This window comes from Myotis brandtii, unplaced genomic scaffold (genome assembly GCF_000412655.1).
Source record: "Myotis brandtii unplaced genomic scaffold, ASM41265v1 scaffold72, whole genome shotgun sequence".
Taxonomy (NCBI): Eukaryota; Metazoa; Chordata; class Mammalia; order Chiroptera; family Vespertilionidae; genus Myotis; species Myotis brandtii.
In genome coordinates, this window is record NW_005370838.1 from 1,007,808 (window position 1) to 1,035,749 (window position 27,942).

The following is a 27,942-nucleotide window of genomic DNA, read 5'->3' on the forward strand; positions in this document are numbered from 1 at the left end:
GCATGGGCCACGAAGTTTCAATCGCACTGTACATGCGCGCCCGCACGTGGTATTTTGTGGAAGAGCCACACTGAAGGGGCCAAAGAGCCGCATGTGGCTCGCGAGCCCTGGTTTGCCGACCACGGGCTAAGGCATCCCTGCCTGTGGGGAACTTATACCCTAGCAGGGAAATAGACAATTTTTAAAAGGAAATAACCAATACATACAGTTGTAATGTCTTACAAAAGTAGTAAGAAGTGTAACAAAGTAGGGGGCCCGGGAGTACATAGCAGAGATGATTTAGGTGATTGGGATAGGAAGGTCAGAAGTACAGGGAGGGAGGACAGGCTCCATTATGAAGAAAGGTGGCCAGGATAGGCGGCTGGGAGTGTGGGATGTTGGGGGGAGGCGGAAGAGGAACAGGCTGCAATATGACAGAGGATGGCAGGGCTGACCTCATGGGCAGGTGACCTGAGCAGGTACACAAGGCCTCTGGATCAAAGGGTCTGCACTTGGTTTAATGTTCTGCTACCGTCATCTTGAAATTCTTAATATTTTTATCTTTGAATATGTGTTTTGTGGGTGAAGTCCTACAAAGAAGCATGCACACAGCAGAGGATATATATACACATGTATGTCCATTGCCGTTCATTGCTGCCCCATTCACAGACAGCATTCCAAGAGCACAATTCACAGACGGCATTCTCAGAGCACAGAATTCACAGACGGCATTCTCAGAGCACAGATTAACGGACGGCATTCTCAGAGCACAGAAATCACAGACGGCATATTCGCAGACGGCATTCTCAGAGCACAGAATTCACAGACGGCATTCTCAGAGCACAGATTAACGGACGGCATTCTCAGAGCACAGAAATCACAGACGGCATTCTCAGAGCACAGAATTCACAGACGGCATTCTCAGAGCACAGATTCACAGACGGCATTCTCAAGAGCACAGAATTCGCACAGCATTCTGAGAACTCTGAATTCCGGTGGACCACGGTGTGGGGGAGTTCAGGGCACTCAAAGGAAGCATAAAATAAGTGTGTTTATGTCTAGGACTGAGCAAGCAAGGATGCTGACAGCCCCAAGAGGTCACACTTTGCATTGAACCAGAACTTGCTTTGAATGCAGAAAGAGCAAAAACTATCTTTTTCCTTTCCTGTCAGTCCTTCTTTATTCATTTGTAAACCAAAGGTAGAGTGCTGCCAGAATGTACCTTTATCAAGAAGCAAAATAAAAATAGGTAAATTAGTTTTGTTCAACATTTCCACTGTCCCGGTTAAGAACAAAATACGCATATACAAGCCACAAAATACAAATTGTGTAATTTTAGTGACTCTACATATAAATTAAATTTGTTAAAACTGGCCCTGGACAACTTAAAGATAACCACAAATTTCATAATTAAAATTTTATATTTGTCCTTGGTTAGAATGGCTTTAAATAGTAAGTAAAAAGTACCATGACTAGTCCAGAGATGGACCCCAGAAGAAAGGAAATAATTTTACGTTGTAATACCTTTAAAGGTATTTTTTTCTTCTTTTTGAACAGGGTTTGTCATTTCATTTTGCACTGAGCCCTGAAAATGATCTAGCCAGACCTGTAGATGCCCTAGGCAAAAGACTCCCACCCAGGCAATGGGCCAGGACAATGGCCTGTCCTCCTGGTCCCTCCACCTGCAGTCCCAATCCTGGCTGCAGACTGGATCAACCTCTGGTCCCACCCCAGAGAATCTGGTGTCACGGATCTAGGGTAGAGCCTAGGCATGGGGAGTTTTTATAGGTGATTCTAATGTGTGTCCAAGGTGGAGAAATAGCGGCCTAGATTGAGGCTACGAGGTACAAGACACACACGAAAAGACAGTTACAGATCCTGCAGTTGGCACTTTCAGAAAAGCCTGCCATTGTATCAGATGAGAAAATTGCACCATCTTCCTACAGTAAACAAAGTGGTCATCAAACACCAAGGTCCACTGGGCACGAGGAAAATTAACAGCACCAGAGAGATGAGATAAGATGTACAAATAGAGCAACTTGTAAAGCCCACAGTAATTCAAGAAACAAAAAGGACCTTTTAAAAGCAATGTTCCTGCCCTAACCGGTTGGGCTCACTGGATAGAGCGTTGGCCTGCGGACTCAAGGGTCCCAGCTTCGATTCCGGTCAAGGGCATGTACCTTGGTTGTGGGTACATCCCATGTAGGGGGTGTGCAAGAGGCAGCTGATCGATGTTTCTCTCTCATCGATGTTCTATTCCTCTCCTTTCCTCTCTGTAAAAAATCAATAAAATATATTTTAAAAAAAAAAAAAAAGCAATGTTCCTGATGTGGACTCCATCTAGGATAATGATACCGCCAACCCGTAGTCCAGAGATTTTCAACCCGTGTGCTGCAAGAATTTTTAAAACATGCATACCTGACTACTTAGTCAGGGGCACTGATCTCTTTTCCCTTCCAGCAGTTCTCAACCTGTGGGTCGCAAACAATGAAAATACATCCTGCATATCAGATATTTACATTACGATTCATAACAGTAGCAAAATTACAGCTATGAAGTAGTAACGAAAATAATTTTGTGGTTGGAGGTCACCACAACATGAGGAACTGTATTAAAGGGTCACGGCATTAGGAAGGTTGAGAACCACTGCAAGGCTTAGACTGAATGAAAATTATACCTATTTTTTGTCAGATTGGCAAAAAATATATATTTTTGGGTGTGCCTCGGAATTTTAGTAATTACTTTAAGTGTGCCATGAGATGAAAATGGTTGAAAACCGCCACTCTGGTCCTCCACCAGAAATCCAAGCCACATTCTTGACCATCCTCATCCTCTATAATTGATCAATCCCTTCTCCATGGCTCCTTGTCCATCTGGTTCACACTCTGCAGCCCAGTGCAGTGCTGACCTCTCAGGTGTGTTCCCCTGCCTCTCTTATCTTCCCCAGTCCAATCTATCTGCCATCCTGCTACAAGAGGGTCATAGCTAATGAGCAAATCTAACCTTCTCATTCTGCTGAACTCTCTACAGTGGCTGCCCATTGCCAAAGGACCGAGCCCCAGGCTCCTTAGCAGGACACTGAACGCTGCCATCATCTGCATGCCTCTCCAGGCTCATCGCCCTCCTCTCCACTGGCACCTTCTAGCCCCACCAGACTCAGCTGCTTGTTATCCCACCAGGCAGGTTCAAGCCTCCCTCCCCTTGTTTACACTCTTCCAGGAATGTGCCAGCTGCTGTCCTAAGCTTTCAGACCTAGTCAACTTTTCCTCACCCTTCAAGACTCAACTCAGATGTTTGATATCTGCTCTTGGACACCTGTTCTGATGACCATCTCCCCACCCAAGGCTCTATGCATTCCACTTGCTCCCTCAGCAGCAGGTCCATAATGTTCCCTCAGAACCCTCCCAGTGTGATTTCCATATCATTGAAGTACAAGCCTTGTGAAGAAACCATGCCTTACTTCTCTTCTTGTATGCATGACTAACACAAAATCTGGCACATGAAAAGTGGTCAACAAATACTTGTGGAAAGGAAACAAAGGGAGGTAACTGATTCAATTTTTAAATATACAGTTATGGATCAAGTATAGAAATTAGCCTACTCAAAGCCAAAAAAAACACCAATACATCTGGAAGATAAAGATTTTTAATACAAATGTTAAGTTATCTGCATTTGTTATTTCTGAAATACTTGGCCTTTGAGACTTCTAGGTTGATTGATTAGAGGAGCAAAGGAATTCCTTTTCCCCACTGAGGACTTTACTTTGTTCTGCAGAGCGGAAGTTAAAGCCAAATGTAACTGATTCGCGGCAGAAGGTCAGGACTGAAAAGCCTGAAGCACAACAGGCCCATATGGCTCATTAACATGCCCTCCTCTGCTGCCATCTGATTTCCATCAAGGTACAGAGATCGCTGCCTGCACGGCTCCTAATAGTCTCCAGTGGAGCTTTAAAAACTACCTGGGGTTGTGGGTTTCTTCAGGAGAATAAAGACCTAAGGAAAAACAGTGTCAATAGAGAGAACCAATGAGGACAGATGAGGAAGGAGGTCCTACAAATGGCCAACCATCAACACTACAGAATCACAGATTTCTAGAGCTAGAAAGGCCTAACCCTCTAACACCAAAACCGAGGGGTTCTCATTGTGGCCAAAGTCACCTAGTAGCAGGCAAGCCAGAGGTCGCAGGCACCCAGCTCCCAGCCCTGCTCTGGACTACTCCTCTTCTCTTCCTTCACACTCCTCAAGGGCCTTCAGGAAGGAAAATCAAGAAGGGAAAAGCTATACTTTGCATTTTATGTATCCCCCAGCCTTTAATAAAGAGGCAGATGGGGAGAATGGTAGACATGAGGCTACAAGGAGGCCTGCGAACAACCCTGCCCTCCATGCTGAGATGCTGACCAAAAGCTCACCAGTGTGCACCTGCAGCACAAGCTCATACAACATTCTTCTTCTACAATGGGTACTTAAGCCGCTTGTAGAAAAAATGCTGCCAGCTTATCACGGGTCTTGATGGTCATAAAAACGGTACACGGTGAAGGTCTGATGTGGCTGTCCTGCTCTCACCCTTGTCTAGAGAGGGCTCATTTCTGCTTTGGTCTCTCTCAGAGCCTTGAAACTCATTACAGTGGCACCGACAGGCCTCTAAGACCTACAGCAACAATCTGAGGCCCAAGACGGCATCACATCCAATGCCAAATACTCTGCATTCTAAAAAGGAAGCAGGAAAAAACCCTCAGAATTACTATCTATGCCAGAATCCTAAACTGATTACTGAAACAAGTTACATGCACTCTGCTGTATGCTAAAATACAGATATTCCATTTTTATAGCCATAAAATATATAGTACTTCAAACACTGTGGACAGTGAATCCATAAAAGACCCAAACTAGTTCCTGGGTGTGGTTACTGTTATTGCTGTTGTCTTTCAGGTGGGAGGTCACAGACTTTCTCCTTAGCCCTGATACAGGCAGCATAATTCAAAAATTGAAAGATGCCATATCAGCCAGGAGCAGGATCCTAGTGCTGTGAATATTAAGAAACCTCTGTGATTCCTTTTATTCTACTATCAATAGACAAGCCAAGAGGAATTCTCCTGAGGATGCTATTAAGCATTGAAAGCAAAATCCATGAAACACCCAGCAACAGGAACACGGAGACTTCACTTCTAGGTATTGAGACTAGGTCTCCAAAGCTCGAAATGGATAACATTTTCCTGGACTGGCGAGAAGACAAACTGGCCACGTTCCTTTGCTGCTGGCAGAGACCTCCAAGTGGTCTGAAGACCCTGTAATCCAGAGACACACTGATCTCTCCCTGCAGGCATGTGAATTAGGATCCTCCTCTGTAACTCCATTTCCTCAGGTTAAGAAATGAGCAGCTCCAATAAAATTCCTGATGCCACCTATTCATGCCATTTCTCTTTAAGTCCTGAATTTATATGTTTATTTATCTTTAGAGAATTCTGTTTCCCATGGTGTGGTGAAGTAAGCTGGGCTCTGACCTGTCTCATTTCCTTCTTTTTCCCTTGATTGGCCTAATATCACATATGGGTACAGAACTGATTTATCAAAAGTCTATCCTGGGGCCCAGCTGGTGTGGCTCAGTGGTTGAGCGTCGACCTATGAACCAGAAGGTCAAGGTTTGATTCGGGGTCAGGGCACATGCCTGGGTTGTGGGCTCGATCCCCAGTAGGGGGCTTGCAGGAAGCAGCCAAGTAATGATTCTCTTTCATCACTGATGTTTCTATCTCTCTCTCTCCCTTCTTCACTCTGAAGTCAATTTTTTTTTAAAGGTTTAAAAAAAAATCTATCCTGGGTACTGAAATAATCTTGGAAGGAATTCCTGAACACACTTCTCATCTCACCTGACACCAGAGCCAAGGAATGGATCCATGATGAGAAATGAGTCTACACCAATTTTCTGAGCAAGGCTTCCAGGTCTATTATTCTTAACCTTTTGTGATTCCTCCCCCTGTCTCATTTTATTAAATTGTATTAAGAAAGGCATGAGGAAAGACTAAAATAAAAGTTGGCTGAGTCTACCTGGTATTTTATTCACTGTTCACATCTGAGTGATAAGCCTAATATTTTCTGTTCTTTAAATCTGGTGGTTTTCCCAAAATATCTCTCTCTTGAATAAAGCTACACACTTTTGAGGCAATTTCATCAACAATAATTTAACTCAGTAAGACACTAACTTTCAACAAGCCGCAGTAAAACTCCCATTTATTTTATGGAACAACTATTTACCAAATTAAAAAATTCTAGAGCCGCCCTGACTGGTTTGGCTCAGTGGATAGAGCGTCGGCTTATGGACTGAAAGGTCCCAGGTTCGATTCCGGCCAAGGGCATATACCTTGGTTGCGGGCACATCCCCAGTAGGAGGTGTGCAGGAGGCAGCTGATGGATGTTTCTCTCGCATCGATGTTTCTAACTCTCTATCCCTCTCCCTTCCTCTCTGTGAAAAATCAATAAAATATATTTTTTTAAAAAATTCTAGAGCCAATATTAACATTTACTAAAGTTGGGTTTGTTATATTATTCTCTATACTTTTAGCATATTTGCAATATTTCAAATTTTTTAAATAATAATAAAAATCTATTGCCTAGAAAATCTATATCCACAGAAAGAAAAATAAACAAGGGTGATTTTGGCATCATCGTTAGTAACAGCAAAAAATTGACAACTCCATAAATCCATTTTAAAAACAACTACTAAACAAAATACAGTATATTCATATGACAGAATCTTATCTTGCAGGTAAAACGAATAAAGTAGCTATAGACATAACAAAACAAATGACATTGTTAGGTAGGGGGGAAAAAATGTTTCAGAACAGCATATAGCTCTAGCCAGCTGGGCTCAGTGGATAGAGTGCTGACCTGCGGAATGAAAGGTCCCGGGTTCAATTCTGGTCAAGGGCACATGCCCAGGATTGTGGGCTCAATCCCCAGTGTGGGGAGTGCAGGAGGCAGCCGATCAATGATTCTCTCTCATCATTGATGTTTCTATCTCTCCCTCTCCCTTCCCCTCTGAAATCAATAAAAACATATTATTTAAAAAAAAATGAACAGCATATGCAATACAGTACCATTTAGGTCAAGAACATGTGCACACATACACATAGGTATGTGTACACACACACACACACACACACACACACACACACACACTCAATCTAATGGCTAAGAAAATCCAAATTGGGGAACATTTTTCAAAATAACTGGCCTGTACTCTTCCACGGGGCCATGGTCATGAAGTCAAGGAAAGTCTGAGAACTTATCTAGAATGAAGGAAACTGAAGACAATTAAATGTAATACGTGATTCTGAACCACTATAAAAGACTAGTTACTGGGGAAACTGCTAAAACATGAATAGGGCCTGAAGATTGAATGGTATTAAAATGCCAATGATATTTTCTACTTTTAATAAGTATTTTGGTGTTTTGTAAGAAATGCATTTGTGCCCTGGCTGGTTTGGCTCAGCAGATAGAGTGTTGGACTGTGGACTAAAGGGTCTCAGGTCGATTCCGGTCAAGGGCACATGCAGGGTTGCAGGTTTAAACCCCAGTAGGGGGCATGCAGGAGGCAGCCAATCAATGATTCTCTCTCATCATTGATGTTTCTATCTCTTTCTCCCTTCTCCCTTCCTCTCTGAAATCAATAAAAATATATTTTTTTAAAAAAGAAATGCATTTGTTTGCAGGAAATATTCATTAATGTTTTTAGGGGTGGTGAGGCATCAGGTATGCAACTTTTTCTCAACTGGTTCAGGAAAAAAGTCCATAGGGATGGCTATTATAAAAAACAGAAAAGTTAAGTGTTGGCAAGGATGTTGGGAAATGAGAACCCTATGCATTGATGGTAGGAATGCAAACGGTGTGGCCATAGTGGAAAATAATAGGGCAATTAGTCAAAAATTTAAACAAAGAATTGTGAATATGATCCAGCAATTCCACAAAATAACTGAAGGCAGGGACTTGGACAGATATTTGTACACCAATGTTCACAGCATCATTATTCACAACAGCCAAATTGGAAACTACCCAAAGGCCCATCAACAGATGAACGGTTAAACAAAATGTGGTTTATACATACAATGAAATATTATTCAGACTTAAAAAGGAATGAAATTGTGATACATTCTACAACACAGATGAACTCTGAAAACATTATGCTAAGTGAAATAAGCCAGACACAAAAGGACAAATAGTATATGATTATACTTATTTGAGATACCTAAAGTAATCAAATTCACAGAGACAGGCTGGAAGGAGGGGAATAGAGAGTTGGTGTTTAATGAATAGAATATCAATTTAGGAAAATTAGAAAGTTCTGGACATGGATGGTGGTGAGGGCTACACAACAACATGTCCTTAATGCCACTGAATTATAAACTTAAAAATTGCAAAATGGTTAGCCCAGCCGGTGTGGCTCAGTGGTTGAGCATCAATTCATGAACCCAGAGGTCACTGACTCAATTCCCAGTCAGGGCATGTGCCCAGGTTGCAGGCTCGATCCCCAGTAGGGGGTGTGCAGGAGGCAGCCAATCGATGTTTCTCTGTCATCATCAATGTTTCTCTACCTCTCTCCCTTCCTCTCTAAAATCGATAAAAAACATATTTTAATGGTTAAAGTGGTTTTATTTAATGTATATTTTACTACAATTTTTATAATTTTAGGATATACATATTCCCAGAGATACCATGTATTTTCTATGAGTATGTGTAAATGTGGGTAAACATTTTTTAGTAAGTCTGGAAAATAATACATAAAACTTATTAATGGTGTTGCCTCTGAGAATGAGAGAGTATAGTTAAAAACATCTTTAATGTATCTTAAATTTCTAATTTTTTAAAATATATTTTATTGATTTTTTACAGAGAGGAAGGGAGAGGTAGAGAGAGTTAGAAACATCAATAAGAGAGAAACATCCATCAGCTGCCTCCTGCACACCCCCTACTGGGGATGTGCCTGCAACTAAGGTACATGTCCTTGACCGGAATCAAACCCGGGACCCTTCAGACCGCAGGCCGATGCTCTATCCACTGAGCCAAACCGGTTAGGGCAAATTTCTAATTTTTAATGGATATTGATTTTACCTATTATATATAACAAAAAATTGATATAAAAATGTTATTTTATGGACTCATGAGAAAAATAAAAGACAGTAAAAGAACTGTCTCTATAAAAATACCTTTCTACCCAGGACTACTATAAAAATTTATGAATAAAAAAGATTTCTAAACTAGCACTTCCAAGTTAACACATTACTTGCATGACTCTTCCCAGGAGAAAGTGAAGGAGGCAAAGGGACAACATGAAACAAACAAACAAAAAAGAATACACAGAGCATAAAGCCAGATCTAGTCTGGATTTTGAAATGAAACTTTATAGAAAATGTACTTATCTGCTCAAGATTCCCTGACCCAACAGTGACACCAGGATTTAATAACAGCCGGTGCCCTCCCTCTGTAGTCCAACTGTGCAGGGACTCAGAGTAGAGCCACTGCTGGGCATATTCTGTGGGCAGCGTGTTCCCAGCTGAGTAGGAGGAGTGGAAAATGGAAACAAGGCCACAAATTCAGATCTTTCCATTCCACAGAAATTGAGGCTTTCGGGATTCACTTTCACGATTAAAAAGTAGAAAAAGAAATTAACTTCACATTTTATGGAAAATAGTCAAAGTAAAACACTCTATGTAAAGAATCTTCATGGGAGTGCTATTCTGCATTTCAGATTGACAAGAATGACTAAGGTGATGGAATAAGGCAGGTAGCAATTGTGAGACCCTTGGCCTGCCATGCCTGCCACCAGCCAAAGGCACACGGCGTCCAGGCACAACCACCTCCTCCAGCCCTGGATGTCTGATCTGCTCAGGAGCTGCTACCGCCCTTCTGACAATTACTTCCCAAAATGTCCAAGTTCAATGAGCACCAGGAAACATATTCTTCCAAAAAAGAAACCTATTTTTCCCTCTGACAAGCTCCAAACACGTAGATTTAGAAACAAACGATAAAATATGAACCCTGAACAATGTCCCATGTGTGTTTAAATGTAAATGCTTAGCCAGCTGCCCATGAAGCCTTGACATTTATACATTTCATTAAATTGCAATTCTCCAAACAAGGACTTAAGTGTTGATCATCCTGAGTTTTTATTCTAGTCCCATGAATAAGTTGACCGATGAGTAGGGTATTCCATCCATGTCTGGTACCCAAAAAACTAAGAGATTTATAAATAGCTTTTCAACTAAAAATCTTAAAAAGCTATACCACTACAATCTCACCCCGCCACTGGGGAACCCACTCAGTGGGTTCATCTCTCTTAAGAAACAAGTTATTCCACTAGCACATGCCTCACTGTCACTCAGCACAGAGACCCATCATCAGTCACTAACGTATTGAGCTGTTGTTGCTCTACCAGCTTTTCCCTGACACATCTGTAATTGTATCGGGAAGGCTTTGGGAATACTTTCATTGCTGCTGTGTGTACAGGGGGTGGTGGTTAAGGGGCTGAGGGGCATTGATGAATAAGAACAGCCTCACATATGACCTCAATAATCAAGCCAAGACATCTTGCTTCCTGGCAGCTGCAGTAATATAAATTATAAAGTATTCTTAGACATTTCAGCTGAGGGTGGGGGGAGCCGAGAACAGGGTGGTCCAGAGGAGACCAACACCTAGAGCAGATAAAAATGGCGATCTCCAATGTCCTCAAGTCCAATGGGTCTCAAACATCAGTGTACTTGACGAGCTCGTGAAGAACTGGTTAAAAACATAAATCGGCTACTCTTCTGCCTTCCACATCCAGACATGCCAGGAACTGTGGTTCAGAAAACCTGGGGGTAGGGGACCAGTGCCAACATTCTGCATTTTAATATGCACCCTTAGTGGCTTGAAGCCAGTGGTCCTCAAACAGGCCTCTGAGGACCACGAACACTTCCTGAGTGAATCTGGTGGAGAGTGAGTACAAAATCCCTGCACACAACAGTCCCAAACCACCAGCACCTCCACTTTTGGGGGGCCCTCCAAGAATCAGATGAGAGTCCTAGACCCTTCCAGAAAAGGGCACTCACACACAGATACACAAAAAACTTGGAGGACAAGCCCAGAGCTGTTCGTGATCCCCTAAAAGTCCACTTGACCGAATTCACACCCCACTTACCCATCCTTACCTTCTCTTAGATACCAACTTATTACAAAAGATAAAGCCCTTTCAGTCAGACTGGACCAAAAATAGGGTATGTTGGCAAAACACTTCTGTGCAGTTGAGTGTTTTATCTATTGGCAGTCCTTTTGAAAAACTTATAGGAAAAGCTTCATTTTTTATTTCTATCACTTCGGATTATTCTTCCCTCCCCATGTTAGTAAAGCAAATGTTTGGACAAGACTTCCTACAAAACACCACTGACCTACCCGACATTCTTTTACATTTGCCTGAGGCTAGAAAGCACCTACTAAACTAGCTAAAAAGCTGAGAATCCCAAATTTAAGTCTTGAGTCTGTCTAATTAAATTATTGCTGTGTTTAATGTACAAATCCACAGAGGATAAACTTTACCTCCCTCCTCTGGGAATAAAATAAGATGCTAGTTAATCTTCAGCAGGTCAAGTCAGTAAGGTAAGAAGTTTCCTTCTCTTAGAGACCAACTTTTTTAACACATCCACAAAAGAGATTAGAAGATTAAAATAACTTAGAATCTTCCCAAAACACATACACAGAAACAAATAAATAAAGCCTTTAAATGCATTAACCCATTAGTGCCCTGAGAGCGTTGTTAAAAGCAAAACAGGTGTTTTGCTCTAGTTGGAGATTAGAAATATTTTAGGTGTCAAAGGTAGAAGAGGAGATCATAGTTTTTAATTTATCAGCCATATTCCAATAGCAGGGAACAAACTTAAACGTTTGCAATTTTGGTAACGTATGCTATGGATTTAAGAAGGTCAGATGAAGGTCAATTGAGTGGTCAATCCATCAGTGGGTCCCCAGGCAGAGAGGCACAGGCACGTACGTATCTCCTGGAAAGGCTTCTTTTTAATTCTGTGGTGTACCAGCTGGGACAACTGTCTATATGGAAACAAATTAAAATGCTGAAATAAAAGTGATCCATTACACTTCCCCAACTAGGAAAAGCCAGCCTGCTCAGAAACATCTACAAATGTCTACAAGGATCCCAATCTTTCCTGCCAGCCAGATATGTATGCCCTGGGCAGGGTACCTCCACTGGCAGGATTCACATTCTGGCTGCTAGTGGCAGAGTTCAGGGCTGAGGGAGGTTAGAGCCAACCTGCCTACATACCCAATCCTCTCTAAAGAGGGCTGTGCTGTTTCCTAACTCAGGAAAGTGGGTGTTCACACTAAAGAAAAACCAGGGCTGCTCCCCACAGCCCAAGAGGTCTGGCAGGTGCTAGCCCTGCCATGCTGGGAAGCCCTGTGTGCAGCAGGTGAGGACCCAGGACTCAGGGTCACTGCCATGCCCAGCATGACACTGTGACAAAGATGAACAAGAATAATAACAAAAACTCTGTCAGAAGAAGCTCTTGCTAATCCACTTTTGTTTTAGTGACACATCAGTACAAACAAACTGGACCCTCAGTCAATGTGTGTTCAATAAATCAATGCAACAAAATGAACTAATCATCAGAATAAATGACAGGATCTCAGTATCATTTTGGCAACCAGACTCAGAAGCACACTCTTGTGGCAAGTTGGCTCAGGCCACGCAAAAACTGAGTTGAAACCAACAGAAATTAAGGACCTAGCATCTGGAGTTCAACTCTAAAAACAAAATTAAAAAAGGGAAACTTACATTAAATAAAGGTTCTTCTATGAAGAAATGTAGCCCAGCGGCATGACTCAGTGATTGAGCCTCAACCTATGAACCAGGAGGTCATGATTCAATTCCCAGTCAGGGCATATGCCTGGGGTTGTGAGCTTGATCCCCAGCAGATCAGTGATTCTCTCTCATCATTGATGTTTCTCTCTCTCTCCATCTCCTTTCCTCTCTGAAATCAGTAAAAATATATTTTTTAAAGTTTTTTTTAAAAGAAATGCAAACTTTAACGTGGGGATAAGGACACATATGTAATAACTTAATCAATAAAAAAAATTTTAAAAAAAGAAATGCAAACTTAAGGGCAGCAACATAATTCTTACTTATATTCAGAATACTGCTCATTAGATTTGTCCCTCAAACTGAAATGTATAGGAATTGTGAGCCCATCTTTGTGCACCTGCGATGGGGCTGCCACCTGTGTCCTAGTCTGGATTCCACAGCAAGTATCACTGAAAAGGCTGCCCCTGTCACTGGAAGAACAAATAAATGAAATCAAAAGGAGTTCTTTTCCCCACTTCACTCTCTACCCTACTTCTTTCTTCCCAATCCTACAGAAATCATGAATGTCTCGATCTGGACATTCCAGTTTCCAGGCATAATGATGAATGCTGATGATAAGACAAGTGTATAGAGAGGAGTATAAGAGTGATGACGATATTCCAAGAATCATAAAATTAGAAACCAGGTACCATTTTTCACTGGTCAGCTTACCCCAGTGATTTATCAACAACCACGTGAGCTAATTCAAAGAGTATCTGAAAGTTTATTTCTTCATCTCCTTCCAGCATTTCAATTTAGGGAGTCTTTCAATTCCATTAAATAAATGAGAATATAAATTATTAATGGCAACACTATAAACTAGGTGGGTCCTGGGCTCCAGGAAGAGCCCTTCACTTATAAATGCCCCTCCTGCCCAGGAAAACCCCCATCTGCTCCCCTACACATGCAACCCCACCCATGTGAGACCCAGGCAAACCCCCGCCTCCAACTAAAGAGAAAGCATTTAAGATTAAAACAAGTTGCCAAAACCAGTTTGGCTCAGTGGATAGAGCGTCGGCCTGCGGACTGAAGGGTCCCGGGTTCGATTCCGGTCAAGGGCATGTACCTGGGTTGCGGGCACATCCCCGGTAGGAGATGTGCAGGAGGCAGCTGATCGATGTTTCTCTCTCATCGATGTTTCTGACTCTCTATCTCTCTCCCTCCCTCTCTGTAAAAAATCAATAAAGAAATAAAAAAATAAAAAAAATAAAAAAGATTAAAACAAGAGCAAGAAAAAGTTTCTACTGTCAGGAATGGCTGACCAGGGTATTAAAATCTCCCAATATCTAGTCACCCACAGAAGAATTCACATTCAGCAATCTTTTCTAAGTAATAATCAGGGAATGTGCCTACCAGGATCACATTCTTCCATAAAAATGCAGCCCTAGCTAGTTTGGCTTAGTGGATAGAGTGTTAGCCTGAGGACTGAAGGGTCCTGGGTTCGATTCCGGTCAAGGGCATATGCCAGGATTATGGGCTCGATCCCCAGTAGGCGGCATGCAGGAGGCAGCCAATCAATGATTCTCTCTCATCATAGATGTTTCTGTCTCTCTCTCCGTCTCCCTTCCTCTCTGAAATCAATAAAAATATATTTTTTTAAATGCAACAGGGAGAACAGCTTCTGTCTGGTGGTTCTGCTACCGCTTCTACTCCCTATTCCCTTTAGAAGTATGTCCTTCAGAGCAAGAATGTAATCTCTTCCTCCGACTTCTCACTGTCAGGGCGCATGATGGGACTACACAGCAGCCTGTAAGTGCTCTGGACAGTGTGATGCAGCCATGGCAAAACGGCAGAGGTTTCAGTGCCAGCTCCAAAAACAGATCTGGCTGAGGCAGGCAAACAACTAGTCACCTTCACCATTCCGGTCTTCACAGCAGTAGCTGCCTCACCCAGAATAGAGCCCTGGGACTCTTACAAACAACGACCTACCCCTATTTGCAGCACAAGCTTGGAAACAGCAACTGAGATGCCTCCTCTCCTTGCATCCTGAAAGGTCAGCTAACACCTCCGGTCCCCGGGAGGCCTCTCCAGCTCAGTGGCGACAGCAGTGGCACCAGCCTGCTCAGAACGCAGGACATTCACAGATGTCACAGTTCACAGGCCCATGACACATGATTCCAAAACCAACTACACCCAGGCTCACCTTGGGGGTGAGCACAGCAGTAGACAAGACTCAGGAAGCTTAAATGGTAGGAGGGTGTGGACAGATGAGGAGCGTGGAAACAAGCAGATAACAGCTGGTGCTAAGTGCTGTGACATAAATCATCAGAGCAGCGTGACAGAGTAGCCGGCAGGGGCTCGCTGGAATCAAGGGGGTCAGAGGATCTCCTCTGAGGAGGAGACACTGACATTGAGCCCAGAGCCCAGACGTAGGAAAGAGCTCAACCTGTTCTTAGAACAGACGGAGGCAAGATTAGGTAAAGCGTAAGAGAGTGAGGAACTGCTGGCTGTAAAGGAGGTAACAGAGAACCACAGAAGGCTGGGCACTCTGGCCTCAGCTTTAAGAAAAGCCTGACATGATGGGCTGTGGCATGTCCTAAACTGACACATACCGTTCCTTACCTCTTTCACTGTTACTAACCTTCCAAGTTCATGTTGCCCTAAACCTATCCCTGAGAGCAGGGACTATGCGGCCTCACGTCTTTCTCGGCCTCACAGTGCCCACCACACCGCTGTATACAAAAAAGACACTTGATATATATATACACACACACATTGTTCATTTGTTCAGATGGTTTAAAGAACCTACATTTAAAAACTTGTCAAAGGAATCATTCCTTTGTAATGTATGCAGTTTTCACTACTACAGTAGCTGAATCATATGGGAAAATAAAACACTTAGAATTAAAAGCTCAGTTGATAGAAATGCTTGTCAACCTATCACTAAAAAGAATTTGGCTGATGGACAAAAACAGATCCAGAGACAGAGAAGCATCGATCAGACCGTCAAACCTCAGAGGGAAGGTAGGGGAGGGTGGGGGTAAGGGAGAGAGATCAACCAGAGAACTTGTATGCATGCATGTAAGCCTAACCAGTGGACACAGACACCAGGGGGGTAAGGGCATGAGTGGAGGAGGGGGACCAATGGGGCAATAAGGACACATATGTAACACCTTAACCAGTGGTTCTCAACCTTCTGGCCCTTCAAATACAGTTCCTCATGTTGTGACCCAACCATAAAATTATTTTCGTTGCTACTTCATAACTGTAATGTTGCTACTGTTATGAATCGTAATGTAAATATCTGATATGCAGGATGGTCTTAGGCGACCCCTGTGAAAGGGTCGTTCGACCGCCAAAGGGGTCTCGACCCACAGGTTGAGAACCGCTGCCTTAATCAATAATGAAAAAATAAATAAAAATTAAAAAAATAATAATTTGGCTGCAGTCTTCCTACCAACATAAAAATAAACAAATTAGCTATCTGCCCAAAGGGAGTCCCTTCTTATTGAGAATGGAAAGGTAGAAGGCAGGGAAAGGCTATAGGTAAGGCCAGCAGCCACCGTCACATGGGCCCCTTCCATGCCTACTCGTCGCCACCTACTGGACAGCCGGAGGACAGACATCTGCGCAGTTTTCCAGGGTCTGAGACTTCAGGGTCAGCTAATTTGTATAAATAATTGTAACTCACACAGGACAATTGAGAAAAAGGCTTCTAAAAGATTTAGAAATAACTAATAAAAGATTTTCTTATCCTAATAGGTTAGGTTAGCATGCCTTGGAGGTTTAAAAATGTGTGCCTATTTGCTTTTGTTTTAAAGAAGAAAAGAGCCCTCGCTGGGTGGCTCAGCTGGTTTGGAGCATTGTCCTGTACACCAAAAGGTTACGGGTCTCATTTCCAGTCAGGGCACATACCTAGGTTGCAGAAAACCAAGAGATGTTTCTCTCTCTTCCTCTCTCTTTAAAGTCAATTAAAAACATATCCTCTGGTGAGGATTAATAAAGGGGAGGGGAGGAGATAAAAAGAGGAGGCACTAGTTGAAAGAAGGTTGAAGATCCTAAAGATATAAGTATTACCATACACTACCACTTCTAGAAAAATACTTAGAATGAACAAAAACTTGACTACATTTTTTATTCAAATACAATTAAAGTAGAACAATCCATCAAAACTACAGAATAATGAAAAAATAAAACCAGAGGGAGCCACCAGAGGCAAGAGGAAAACTGGGAGAGAGCAGTATCCTGGGAAACAAGAGCCAAGACGGTTTCCAGGGGCAAGAGGGCAACAGTGACAAGAGCTGCTAAGTGGTCGAGTCAGGTGGGCCTTGAAGTTCACAGTCATGAAACAAAGCAACATGCAGGCCGCTGGGGAACTCAGTGAGAGTCTCTGCAGATGAGAGTAGTACACTGAAGAGGCAGCAAGAAGGAAGATAATGGAGGTACTTCTCAATTGGAGATCCCTGGGAATATTTAAAAGCCAACGGGCCCTAGAGGGTTTGGCTCAGTGGATAGAGTGTTGGCCTGCAGACTGAAGGGTCCCAGGTTTGATTCTGGTCAAGGGCACATGCCTGGGTTATGGGCTCGATCCCCAGTGTGGGGCTTGCAGGAGGAAGCTGATCAATGATTCTCTCTCATCATTGATGTTTCTATCTCTTTCTCTCTCCCTTCCTCTCTGAAATCAATAAAAATATTTTTTTTTTTAAATTTTAAGCCAATGGGATTAAGACAAATGAGTGAGCCTGGCTGGTGTGGCCCAGTGGTTGAGAGTCAACCCATGAACCAGGAGGTCATGGTTCGATTCCGGGTCAGGGCACATGCCTGGGTTGCGGGCTCAGTCAGAGAAAGATAAATATCACATGATCTCACTCATTTGTGGATGAACAAAAACAGATCTAGAGACAGAGAAGCATCAATCAGATGCTCAAACCTCAAATGGAAGGTAGGGGAGGATGGGGGTAAGGGGGAGAGATCAACCAAAGGACTTGCATGCATGCATATAAGCATAAGCAATGGATACAGACAACAGGGGGTGAGGGTGAGGGCAGGACTGAGGGGGTGGGGGGACAATGGAGGAATAAGGACACAGTATATAAAAAAAAATTTTTAAGCCAATGGGATTAAGACAAATGAGTGGGCCTGGCCAGTGTGGCCCAGTGGTTGAACGTCAACCCATGAACCAGGAGGTCATGGTTCGATTCCGGGTCAGGGCACATGCCTGGGTTGCAGGCTCGATCCTCAGTGGGGGGCATGCAGGAGACAGCCGATCAATGATTCTCGTCACTGATGTTTCTATCTCTCTCCCTCTCCCTTCCTCTCTAAAATCAATAAAAACATATTTTTTAAAAGACACAAATGAGTGAGAGAGACAAACTGGCTGCCGAGAAGGTAGAAGGGGAGGGTGGGAAGGGTGAGAAGGGCTCCATAGCCCTCGTTAATCTGGCTCCACAGGTGCACAACCTGTGCAATCACAGGCAGGGCCCCCTTTCAGAAGGGCACCACCCTTGTTTAACGCTCTGCTGTCACCAACTTCGGATTCCTTAAAATGTTTGAACAAGGGGCTGCCTCAGTTTCATTTTGCACTGAGCCTCACAAATTATGCACCAGTCCAGGGCGGGGGGATGCTGGCCTCAGCACCAGGAAAGACAGCTCAGGTGCCAGGGCAGGAAGAGGGAATGGAGAGGCAGGGTCAGTGCCAACCAATAGCTCCTTTCTCCGTGAAACAGAAAAAGAGTCAACTGCTATGAACGAGCAAGAGGACAGACAAAGGGAGAGAGGTTGAAATTCATTGTAGAGTGAAAAGATCTGGCAGACTCCACCTTAATCAAGGAATCAAGGTTCACATCACCTGTAATAAGACAATTCAGTATCATGAAACTCCTATGATACACTAAAAAGGGCACAAGATCACTTCTGTGCTACTTGCTATTCCTGTCAAAGTACAAAATCTCAATGCAATCGCAGGAAACCCAAACTGAGGAACATGCCTCAAAACAGCAGACCAGTAGTCTTGAAAAGTATCAAGGCCATGAAAGAAAAGGAAAGACAGAGGGATTGTCACAGACTGGAGAAGACTACTTGGATACAATGTGAGATTATCCTGAAACAGAAAAAGGACATTGGGGAAAACTAGTGAAATTTAAATAAGGTTTGTCGTGTAGTTAACAGTATTGTATTAATATTAATTTCAATGTTTTGATCAGTGTACTATGACTATGAAAGACAGCAAAATTCAGGGAATCTGGGTAAAGGGTTTATGAGAACTCTGACTCCTTTTTCAATTTTCTGTCTCAAATTATTTCAGTATAAAAAGTTTAAATTTTCATGTGGATGTTTTGTGATTTCTTTAATGTTATCGGTAATTCCAGGGACCTCAATTATCACCTCTGAAGTCTAGCACTGCTGCATCAGACATGTTCCTGCTTCTCTGTCAAGACAAGAATCAGTAACAAAAGAGAAAGGTGATGTTCCCTGTGAAAATTATAACTTTGAACAGGTCATAGAGCTTTAAGTTTATATAATGCTTCCCCCATCTATTGCATCATTCTGCTTCCCAGCCTCTTAGCAAGGGAGGGAGGCAATAACAGGAATGTCCCTTCAGTTCTCACTCCTCTGCCTGCCCGCTCCTCTGTCTGGAAGGCTATTAAGTGTTTGTGTTAATTAAAGCCTTTAGAAGTGTTGAGCATCTATGAGAGAACCACACGTTACAAAGACGATCAACAGAGCTCCTTTCTCAAGTTTAATTTTAATATTTTGTGAAAGCTTACAGAGTTGGCAGCAAGTCCAGGTCAGATATTGCTTTAGAAACATGAGGTTTTACAAAGAACCTCGGCTGACACATCTGCTTACACCTGGAATAAAACCCACTCCAGGTAGCCATTCTGAATGGGCGAACCTGCCAATCCAGAGCCAAGGGGAGTTGTGCCGCTACTCTGCTGCCACCCAGTGGCATGTGGGTGAAAAAGCACCTCGCCAGAGAACAGAAAGAACAGTTCTCTGTAAAAGGCATTTTCTCTGGATTCCCAAGTCAGCAGGAGGCAGGGCAGAAGTGCGGTCCCTGCCTGCCACAGCACTATGGGGGCAGGTGTGAGCAGATGAGAAGGGATGTATTAAAATAAATTGTGCAATGAAGTGTTGTGTCCACCACAGATTGAGAACTGCTCCAGGGACTAAGTTGAAGCCAAAAGATGTTACAGGCACCCAGGGAACAAATCCCAATGCCAGATTTACCTGCTTTGGGTCGGAGGTAGCAGCGCCAGGAGCTGGAGATTCCAGTTCTATGGTCACAGGCCCATCGTTCTGAATGTGGACTTGCATGTAGGCACCAAACTTGCCATCTGAAAGAGCAATTCAAACAGTTTCAAGAGATGGAGACCCCAGATTACCCATCTATAAAGCACAACTATCTCAGTGTAATCAGAAGCTTGGGGAGCAGGGATGGTCCACTCCACCAGCGGTGAGGTAAATACAAAATAAACAGCAAGGGTACCACCACACACCCTACAGTCTTGGCAAGAATGAAAGGACCTGGTAACATGAAGGGTGGGGGAAATGTGCGTTAAAGGACTGAAAAATGGCAGGAGAGTAAACTGGTATAAGCACTTGGAGGGCATTTTGGTGCTGTACGCAGTAAAGTTCAAGGTGAACGAAGCCTACAACCTTGAATTCTTTGGTGAGACTACTCTAGAAACTCCTAAACAAATGGAAACACTCAAAGGTTCATTTTGGTAGTGTTTATAAAAGAAAGAAGTGGGCCAATCTAACCGTCTCCTCGGTGGGGGAATGAATGCATAAACACTACCTCATTCCTCAATGGAATACTGTAAGGCAGCCACATCTGTCAACATGGCAAATCTCAAAAACATAATGCAATCTTTATAAAGGAACTTGTAAGAAGGATGCATCATTATATCATTTATATGATACTTCTAAACATCAAAACAAGTTACATTATTTATGGATGTATATATCCGTGTGTGTGTGTGTGTGTGTGTGTGTGTGTGTGTGTGTGTGTGTGCGTCCAAAAAACATGGGCAGGAAAGACAAATGCAAACACAGGATAGTAACAGCATTCATATGGAAGAGAAGGTAGAAGGTGGTGGGATTTGAGAGAGAGCTGAAATAAATATGACCAACTGGGTAGTGAGTACACAGGTATCCATTTTCCATATGTTTCATAATTTTTAAACAATTTAAATATAAAGGAAAAGAAAGCTTAGGAGGATCCCTCAAAACAATCTCATAAACATCCCTGTAACTGGCCCACAGGCCCACATAGTGTAAGGTAAAAAGAAGGTCCTGTTCCTTCACTGTGGGGTCAAAAGGACAGTCAACCTACAGACGGCTCCTCAGGGCAGAGAAATGAGGAGACACCTCACTCCTCACAGGATGGGACTGCCCAGAGCTGGGGGCCACCCATCTCCCCCTGCCTCACGTTCCCTCCTTACCCCACTGAGGCAGCAGAATGATCCTGTTTCCAGAAAATGCACTGTCAAACTGGCCACAGGCTGCCCCAAAAAGAGCACCTCTGTGTGTTCTATTCCCAATTTTCTGTTTTAACACCAAAACCAACTCAATTGTGTCTGATTAACCCCCAAAGGCTGACTTACATTTATAAAGAAAACCAAGAATACGCTTTGAGAGATGTTGTCATAGAATAATCAGAACGTCAACTCCATCCATCCAAGGACCTCTGTTAAGCGCTGAGCCTAAACACTGCTGATGATTCTTAGAGTAGGGAACAACCTGTTTTTGACATGTAGGGAGGGTTACTTACATACCACTTCTGATAAATTGAAAATTAAGAAAAAAGTTGGGCCTACAGAGTAAAGTTAGTATGAGTCCTCAGAAACTGAGAACCGCCAAGAACTCTTGCTCCCACCCACCATTACGGAGCAAAGAGAGTGTATGAGATCAAGTCCACATTTAAGAATCACTCACCATTTTTCACTCACAGCAACTGTGCCAGGCCCTGTGCTAGAGATTGAAAACCCAGCTCAAAGGCACAGGCAGCCTGACACTCATGAACCCTGTGGTCTAGTGTGAAGAACAAATGGGCACATCGTGATGGTGACGTAGTACTACACGCAAACCATGAGAGGTTCTGGCCCTGAGACCAGGGAAGGGTCAGAGTCCCTGTCTTGGGGGATAGGAAGGGAATCAGAAAGGCTTCTCAGATGAGCCTATACAGGGTCCAATACTTAAAGTCAACCAAGACTCAGGCTGGAAAATAGAACAGGCCCAGCCCCTAACTCTGAGGCCTTGAGCAAGTTGCTTAGCCTCCCAATGGATCAGTTTCTCGCCTGCATCACAGGGATAGTAACAAGAGGAAATGTCAGTGAGACCATGCATGGAAGAGCTTGGGACTAAGGCTAGGACACGATGTGTGCAAAATCAATGTTTGCCTTTATCATGAAAAGTCATGCTCAAGAGGTTCCATACAACCAGAATGACGCTTCCCCAACTGTGGCCTGCCAGGTGTTCCTTGAATAAAGAATGCCATGGTCATGCCCTAGCTGGTTTGGTTTAGTGGACAGAGCGTCAGCCTGCAGACTTAAGGGTCCCAAGTTCAATTCCGGTCAAGGGCACATGCCTGGGTTGCGAGCTCAATCCCCAGTGGGGGCATGCAGCAGGCAGCCAATCAATGATTCACTCTCATCATTGATGTTTCTATCTCTCCCTCCCTCTCCCTCCCTCTCTCAAATAAAAAATAAATAAATAAATAAATAAATAAATAAATGCAATCGTCATATACTTCTCAAAACCACGCTTGTTGAACTCTTCCTTCTAGGATCACGATGTACAGCAGCATGTGACAGGCTCTTAAGACACCGTAAGTAGAAAAACCTATTTAGTTCCTTTGCTCTGTTAGTTGCCACACTCTCTGGGCAGGGAGCCCTTGTTTCACAGGGAGCATCCTGTACAGTGCCAATGACCCTCTTGGAGAGGCCAAGGGAGAGAAAAGCAGTGAATGGTACACCAGCCCAGGGCAAGTCAGCCTGAAGTCTGGAGTGGCTCTGCTCTCAGGTCCTGGGGTCCCTCAGACACCAGACCTGCCACAGCGTGAGGTGGCCTCTGTGAGCCTCTGCCACCACCACAACCGCAGTCTTCACCTCTGATTCCTCCCCACCTAGTATCACTCCTTGAAACGATCCTTAACCTCATGGAGGGCCTTAGGAAAATAGATATGGCAACTGTTGGCCCCTTCAGAGCACAGACAGAAATACTGAAACTGTATTAAAAGCGCCCATGCTGTTCTGCATTGCTATAGGCAGGATTACTCTAGTTCCTACCTCCTAGCAGGTTAAAATGGCCGCTCAAATCTACAGAGCTTTTGTTTTATCCATGTCAGAGAGCTAAAAAGACATCAGCTGGGAAGGAAACATGTGTTTAATTGCATGCTAAAATTATGGCTACAATTAGTAGCAAATTTCAGCCTCTGCACTCCTCAGGGAAGCTGACGCAGACTCAGGAGGAAAGGAATTATTTCCGACCTTGAATTCCTGTTGCCAGGATATACGGCATATGCTTCACCGTGTTTATCATTCCAAAGCAAGAAATTTATTTTCTTTTCCTGTTTCTCTCCCATTAAGAACAGAGCTATTATCCGAATCTCCATTTGTGCAGACAATAAATCTAAAGACAGGTTTTAAGAGGTCTTAAAATGGTAACATTTTTTCCAGTCCAGATCAAAGAGTAAAGCCCCCAGGAAAAACGATATTGGCCAGGGAAAATAAAAACATTTGTTTAAAATAATCTTAAAAGACATTCATAGCTACAAAACTACCTCTGGGCTCCCATGGTGACATAATCAAGTCGTTCTACAGCTACAAGTCCTGGGGTTGTGTGCAGAGCTGGGGGAGAAGCACATGTCAGACACGTTTGTACCACCTTCCGAGCAGGAGACCCCACTGGAGCCAAACCTGCTGCATCCTGGTTTCCAGCACAGCCGCCCAAGGCCCCAACCCCAAGCCAGGGCACCCCTTTTACTTACAAAGGCTGACGTCCCATCACTTTGAACAATGCTTTGAACAGTGATCACCCTCAGAAGCCCTGCCCTGCCTCTCATGCCCAGTTTGATCTGGGATGATAGGACAGTCATCTTGGGAGGGGTATAGCCAGGACAGTACACGACCATCACTCCTACTACTGTCCATGGTAGTAGACCGGCAAATAAGAGAAGGGGGGTGGGGGGGGACAAAAAGCGCACTGAAAAAGCATGCCATTGGAGAAAAAGTGGGAGGGAAAAGGGCCATGTTCTCGATCTCCAGAGCCTGCCCTGCACGGTTGTGATCAGGTTGGGGCTCACCTATCCTTGGGGATCACACCTGGACACCAGTACTGGACACTGAGCCTCGGGTCAGCCCATCTGAGCACACCCCAAAGGCGGCTCCCTCTGCCACCCAGGCTTCCCCTTTGTTCTACTTTCAACCTATCCAGAGCCTGGGCAGGCGAGAAAACAGTGTTACTAATAGAGACCCCAACATTGGTGTACAGACTGGTAACCAAGAAATCAAGCAAATGTGTGGAACTTGGGGCCTCAAAATAAGCATATGGTGAGGTGAGGGCCATGCAGCTGGAGGAGTTTGGTCTACACACACAGGCCTGCATCATGCCTGGAGCCCTGAAGTCTGACCCTGTCAGGCTGCAGGCACTATGGCAGCTCTGCCCACAAGCACAGAGCTGCCTCAACAGAGGCAGAGTGCTCCTTGAGGGCTGAGCCAATGCAGGGTGCCACCACTGGGGTAAGGAGTCCAAGACAACAGCCAACACAGCTCCGGGGCCTTCGAAGCAGAGGCAAGGGCTCTGGGAATCAGCAGAGACCAGCAGCTCAAGTAATGGCACTAAGTGACTTGGCTGGGAAAATATTCAGTCATTGGATAAAAGGTATACTTTAAGCCCTTTAGACCCCTGACAGCCAAATTTCTCAGAGAGCGAGGGCCAGGCCCAGGTGGGCAGCATTAGAACCACTGTCCAATTCCATCTACAGTCAGGGCCATGGAGGGAACTGGAAAGGTGGTCCCAGGACCCTTGTGGCTTCGTCCCAGGCTCGTCACCCTTATGGGTGGTCTCTGCTTGGCTCTGCAGTGGTCCAGTTCAGTCCACTCAAGGGAGATGCCTCCTCTGGGCTGCAAGCATCTCAGGCATGGGACTCTGTGGCCAGAAGCACCAGGGGATAAGCCGAGGACAGAGAGTGCCTGCTCACAGGAGAGTGAGGGCACCTGTCACCAAATGGGGCCACCTACTTCCCAACCAGAGAGGGAAAATGAACATTAACATGGTAATGAAGCTAAATTCTCATCTGAGCTGAAATTCTGAGCATGGATTGGGTGCATCCCTTTATGCACAACAAAGAGGCTCAAGGCATGGTTTTCTCTGACTGTCAGCTTTGCTCAGATGTCTTGGCTCTGTCCTTGCCATCGTTCTGCCTGGGATACCTGCACCAGAGGCTACCTGGTCCCTCACTGAGGTGCAAGTGAGCATGTGCAGGGACAATACAGTGTCTGAGGTCACGAAGGACCTACATGGACTCCTGTGTGAAACAGCGGGACACAGCTAACTCCATCGGGCATGGACACCCCTTTGCCAAGAGCAGCAGAATAAGAAACCAGAGAGGGCAATTTCTGAACTCATCAGGATTTGATTTCAGACTTTAATTCTTTGGACTGGAACACCTCTGTACTTGAATATGATACAGAATTTAAACTTGACCTATAACTTTTCCCTGGAACTGTGCTAACAGAAGAGGGTTTACATTTAAATTCCGTGCATCTCCAGGCTGATAGCATTTTATTATGAGTTTCTTATGTATTTTACTAGGGGCTCAGTGCACGAATTCGTGCACCTTGAAAGGAACTGTGGGCCGCAAGGCTGTGGTGGGCACAGAGGCGGGTCTCAACCCATCCTCCGCGCCCCAGCCCAGCCCCTCCCACTGCATCCCCTGGTCCCCTGTCTGCCGGCAGTCCCACTCCCACTGCCACCATCACTCCTACACGCTGACAGCGCTGGCCCTGCTCGCACCCGCTGATGGCGCAGAGCAATTAGGGCCGGCACCAGCAGCCGATGCAAGTGGGGCTGGCACCGTCAGTGGGTGCAAGCGGCCGCTGCTGCCCTGACCACCCCTCAGGAGCAGAGGGAGGTGAAGAAGCCCTGAGGGGTGATCAGGGCCAGCACTGGGCGTCGGCAGTGAGTGCGAGCAGCAATTCCAGTGCGGGCAGCGGGTGTGAGCACCTGGTGGGACCACGGCGCACAGGAGCAAAGAATTTTCAGCAACCACCAGAAGCTTGCCCCAATGACAGCGACTGGCGCCCCGCCTTGGTCTGGCACTATGCTCACCTGCTCCACCATCCTGCCGCGGTCAACACCCACCATGTTTTGCACTCTGCCACTTGCTGCTAATGCCTGCCATGTTCCGCACATGCCCCTGGTGGTCAGCGCATGTCATAGCGACTGGTTGGTTGTTCAGTTGTTCCGCTATTTGGTCTATTTGCATATTAGTGTTCTATAGTGTATATATATAGATTAGTGGAGTATGTTAATGTCATCACTTAACCTTGCAGAGCCTCTGGTGTGCTGAGCTGGGCAATGTTCTTGGACACAGTTTGGGACATAGACTAGGGAATAAATCTTCACTTTGAGAGTACAGTGAACTTGGAGGTGCTTCTCCAGCAGGGCTATGACCTAGTTCAGAGCCTCTGGGGATAAAAGACAGACAGCAAGAGCAACTTTAAAGATTTCAATGGTGGGGTGATAGAAGATGGTGGCAGAGTAGCTGGAATTTATACTCACCTCCTCCTAGCCTCGAACTGTAATTACAACTAAAATGTTGAACAATCAACAGCCGTAGTAGCCCCTCTGAGAACCAGCCTGGAGCACTCTGCACCTGACAGCTATAGTAGCCCCTTTAAGAACCAGCCCAGAGTGCCCACTGGAGCAGCCATAGTAGCCCCTCCAAGAACCAGCCCAGAGTGCCCACTGGAGCAGCCATAGTAGCCCCTCTAAGAACCAGCCTGGAGTGCCCACTAGGACAGCCTTAATAGCCCCTCCAAGTGCCACCCAGAGCAGCCCTGCAGACACCTGATGGTGCTGGAAAACCTGACCAGCACCGTGACCAAGAAAGGCCACCCAAAGAGCTGTTCTGATATGTTCTCTTGAAACAGATAACTTGTGTATTTAAATTAGTACAGACAATAGAAAACAATTAAAAGTTTTCCACTTCATTCTGTAAGGCTAGTATTACTCTATTACTAAAATAGAACATGAATATTAAAAAAGTATAGGCCAAATTTTCCTTTGAATTCAGATGCAAAAATTCTACAGGAACACTTGGAAAAATTCTTGTAGTTATACATTAGAAGAACACTATGTGGTAATCGGTGAAGGTTGAATTAGCATGGCTCATGATTAGGAAATGTATTCACTAGGTTAATACTTAGAGAAAATAACACTAGAGAAAGTCAACTTTCCTTCCTGTTTAAAAATTACAGTAGTATTGTGCCCTAGTCAGTTTGACTCAGTGGATAGAGCATCAGCCTGCGGACTAAAGGGTCCTGGGTTTGATTCCTGGTCAGGGCACATGCTCAGGTTGCAGGCTTAGTCTCCAGTAGGGGGTGTGCAGGAGGCAGATGATCAATGGTAGTATTGTCTAGTCAGTTTGACTCAGTGGATAGAGCATCAGCCTGCGGACTAAAGGGTCCTGGGTTTGATTCCTGGTCAGGGCACATGATGCGGTTGCAGGCTTAGTCTCCAGTAGGGGGTGTGCAGGAGGCAGATGATCAATGATTCTCTCTCATCATTGATGTTTCTATCTCTCTCCCTCTCTCTTCCTCTCTGAAGTCAATAAAAATATATTTTTTACAGGACATTGAAAAAAGAGATAGAGTAAGACATAAACAAATGGAAGAACATACCATGTTCATGGATTGGTAGAATCAACATCATTAAAATGTCCATACTAACCAAAGCAATCTATAGATTCAATGCAATCCCCATTAAAATACCAACGGCATATTTCAAAGATCTAGAACAAACTCTCCAAAAATTCATCTGGAATAAAAAAAGACCCCAAATAGCCACAGCAATCCTGAGAAAGAAGAACAAAGTTGGAGGGATCACAATACCAGATATCAAGCTATATTACCAAGCCAC

The 27,942-nt window shown here is 44.3% G+C and overlaps 1 protein-coding gene across 1 annotated transcript in view; it reads right to left on the bottom strand.

Moving 5' to 3' along the window:
• DTD1 (D-tyrosyl-tRNA deacylase 1) overlaps positions 1–27,942 on the bottom strand; it is a 163,794-nt gene that overhangs the window by 108,075 nt on the left and 27,777 nt on the right. Inside the window, exon 4 of the mRNA XM_014530112.1 lies at positions 20,026–20,132. Coding sequence (XP_014385598.1) covers positions 20,026–20,132 — 107 coding nt within the window. The remainder of the gene's footprint in view (positions 1–20,025; positions 20,133–27,942) is intronic.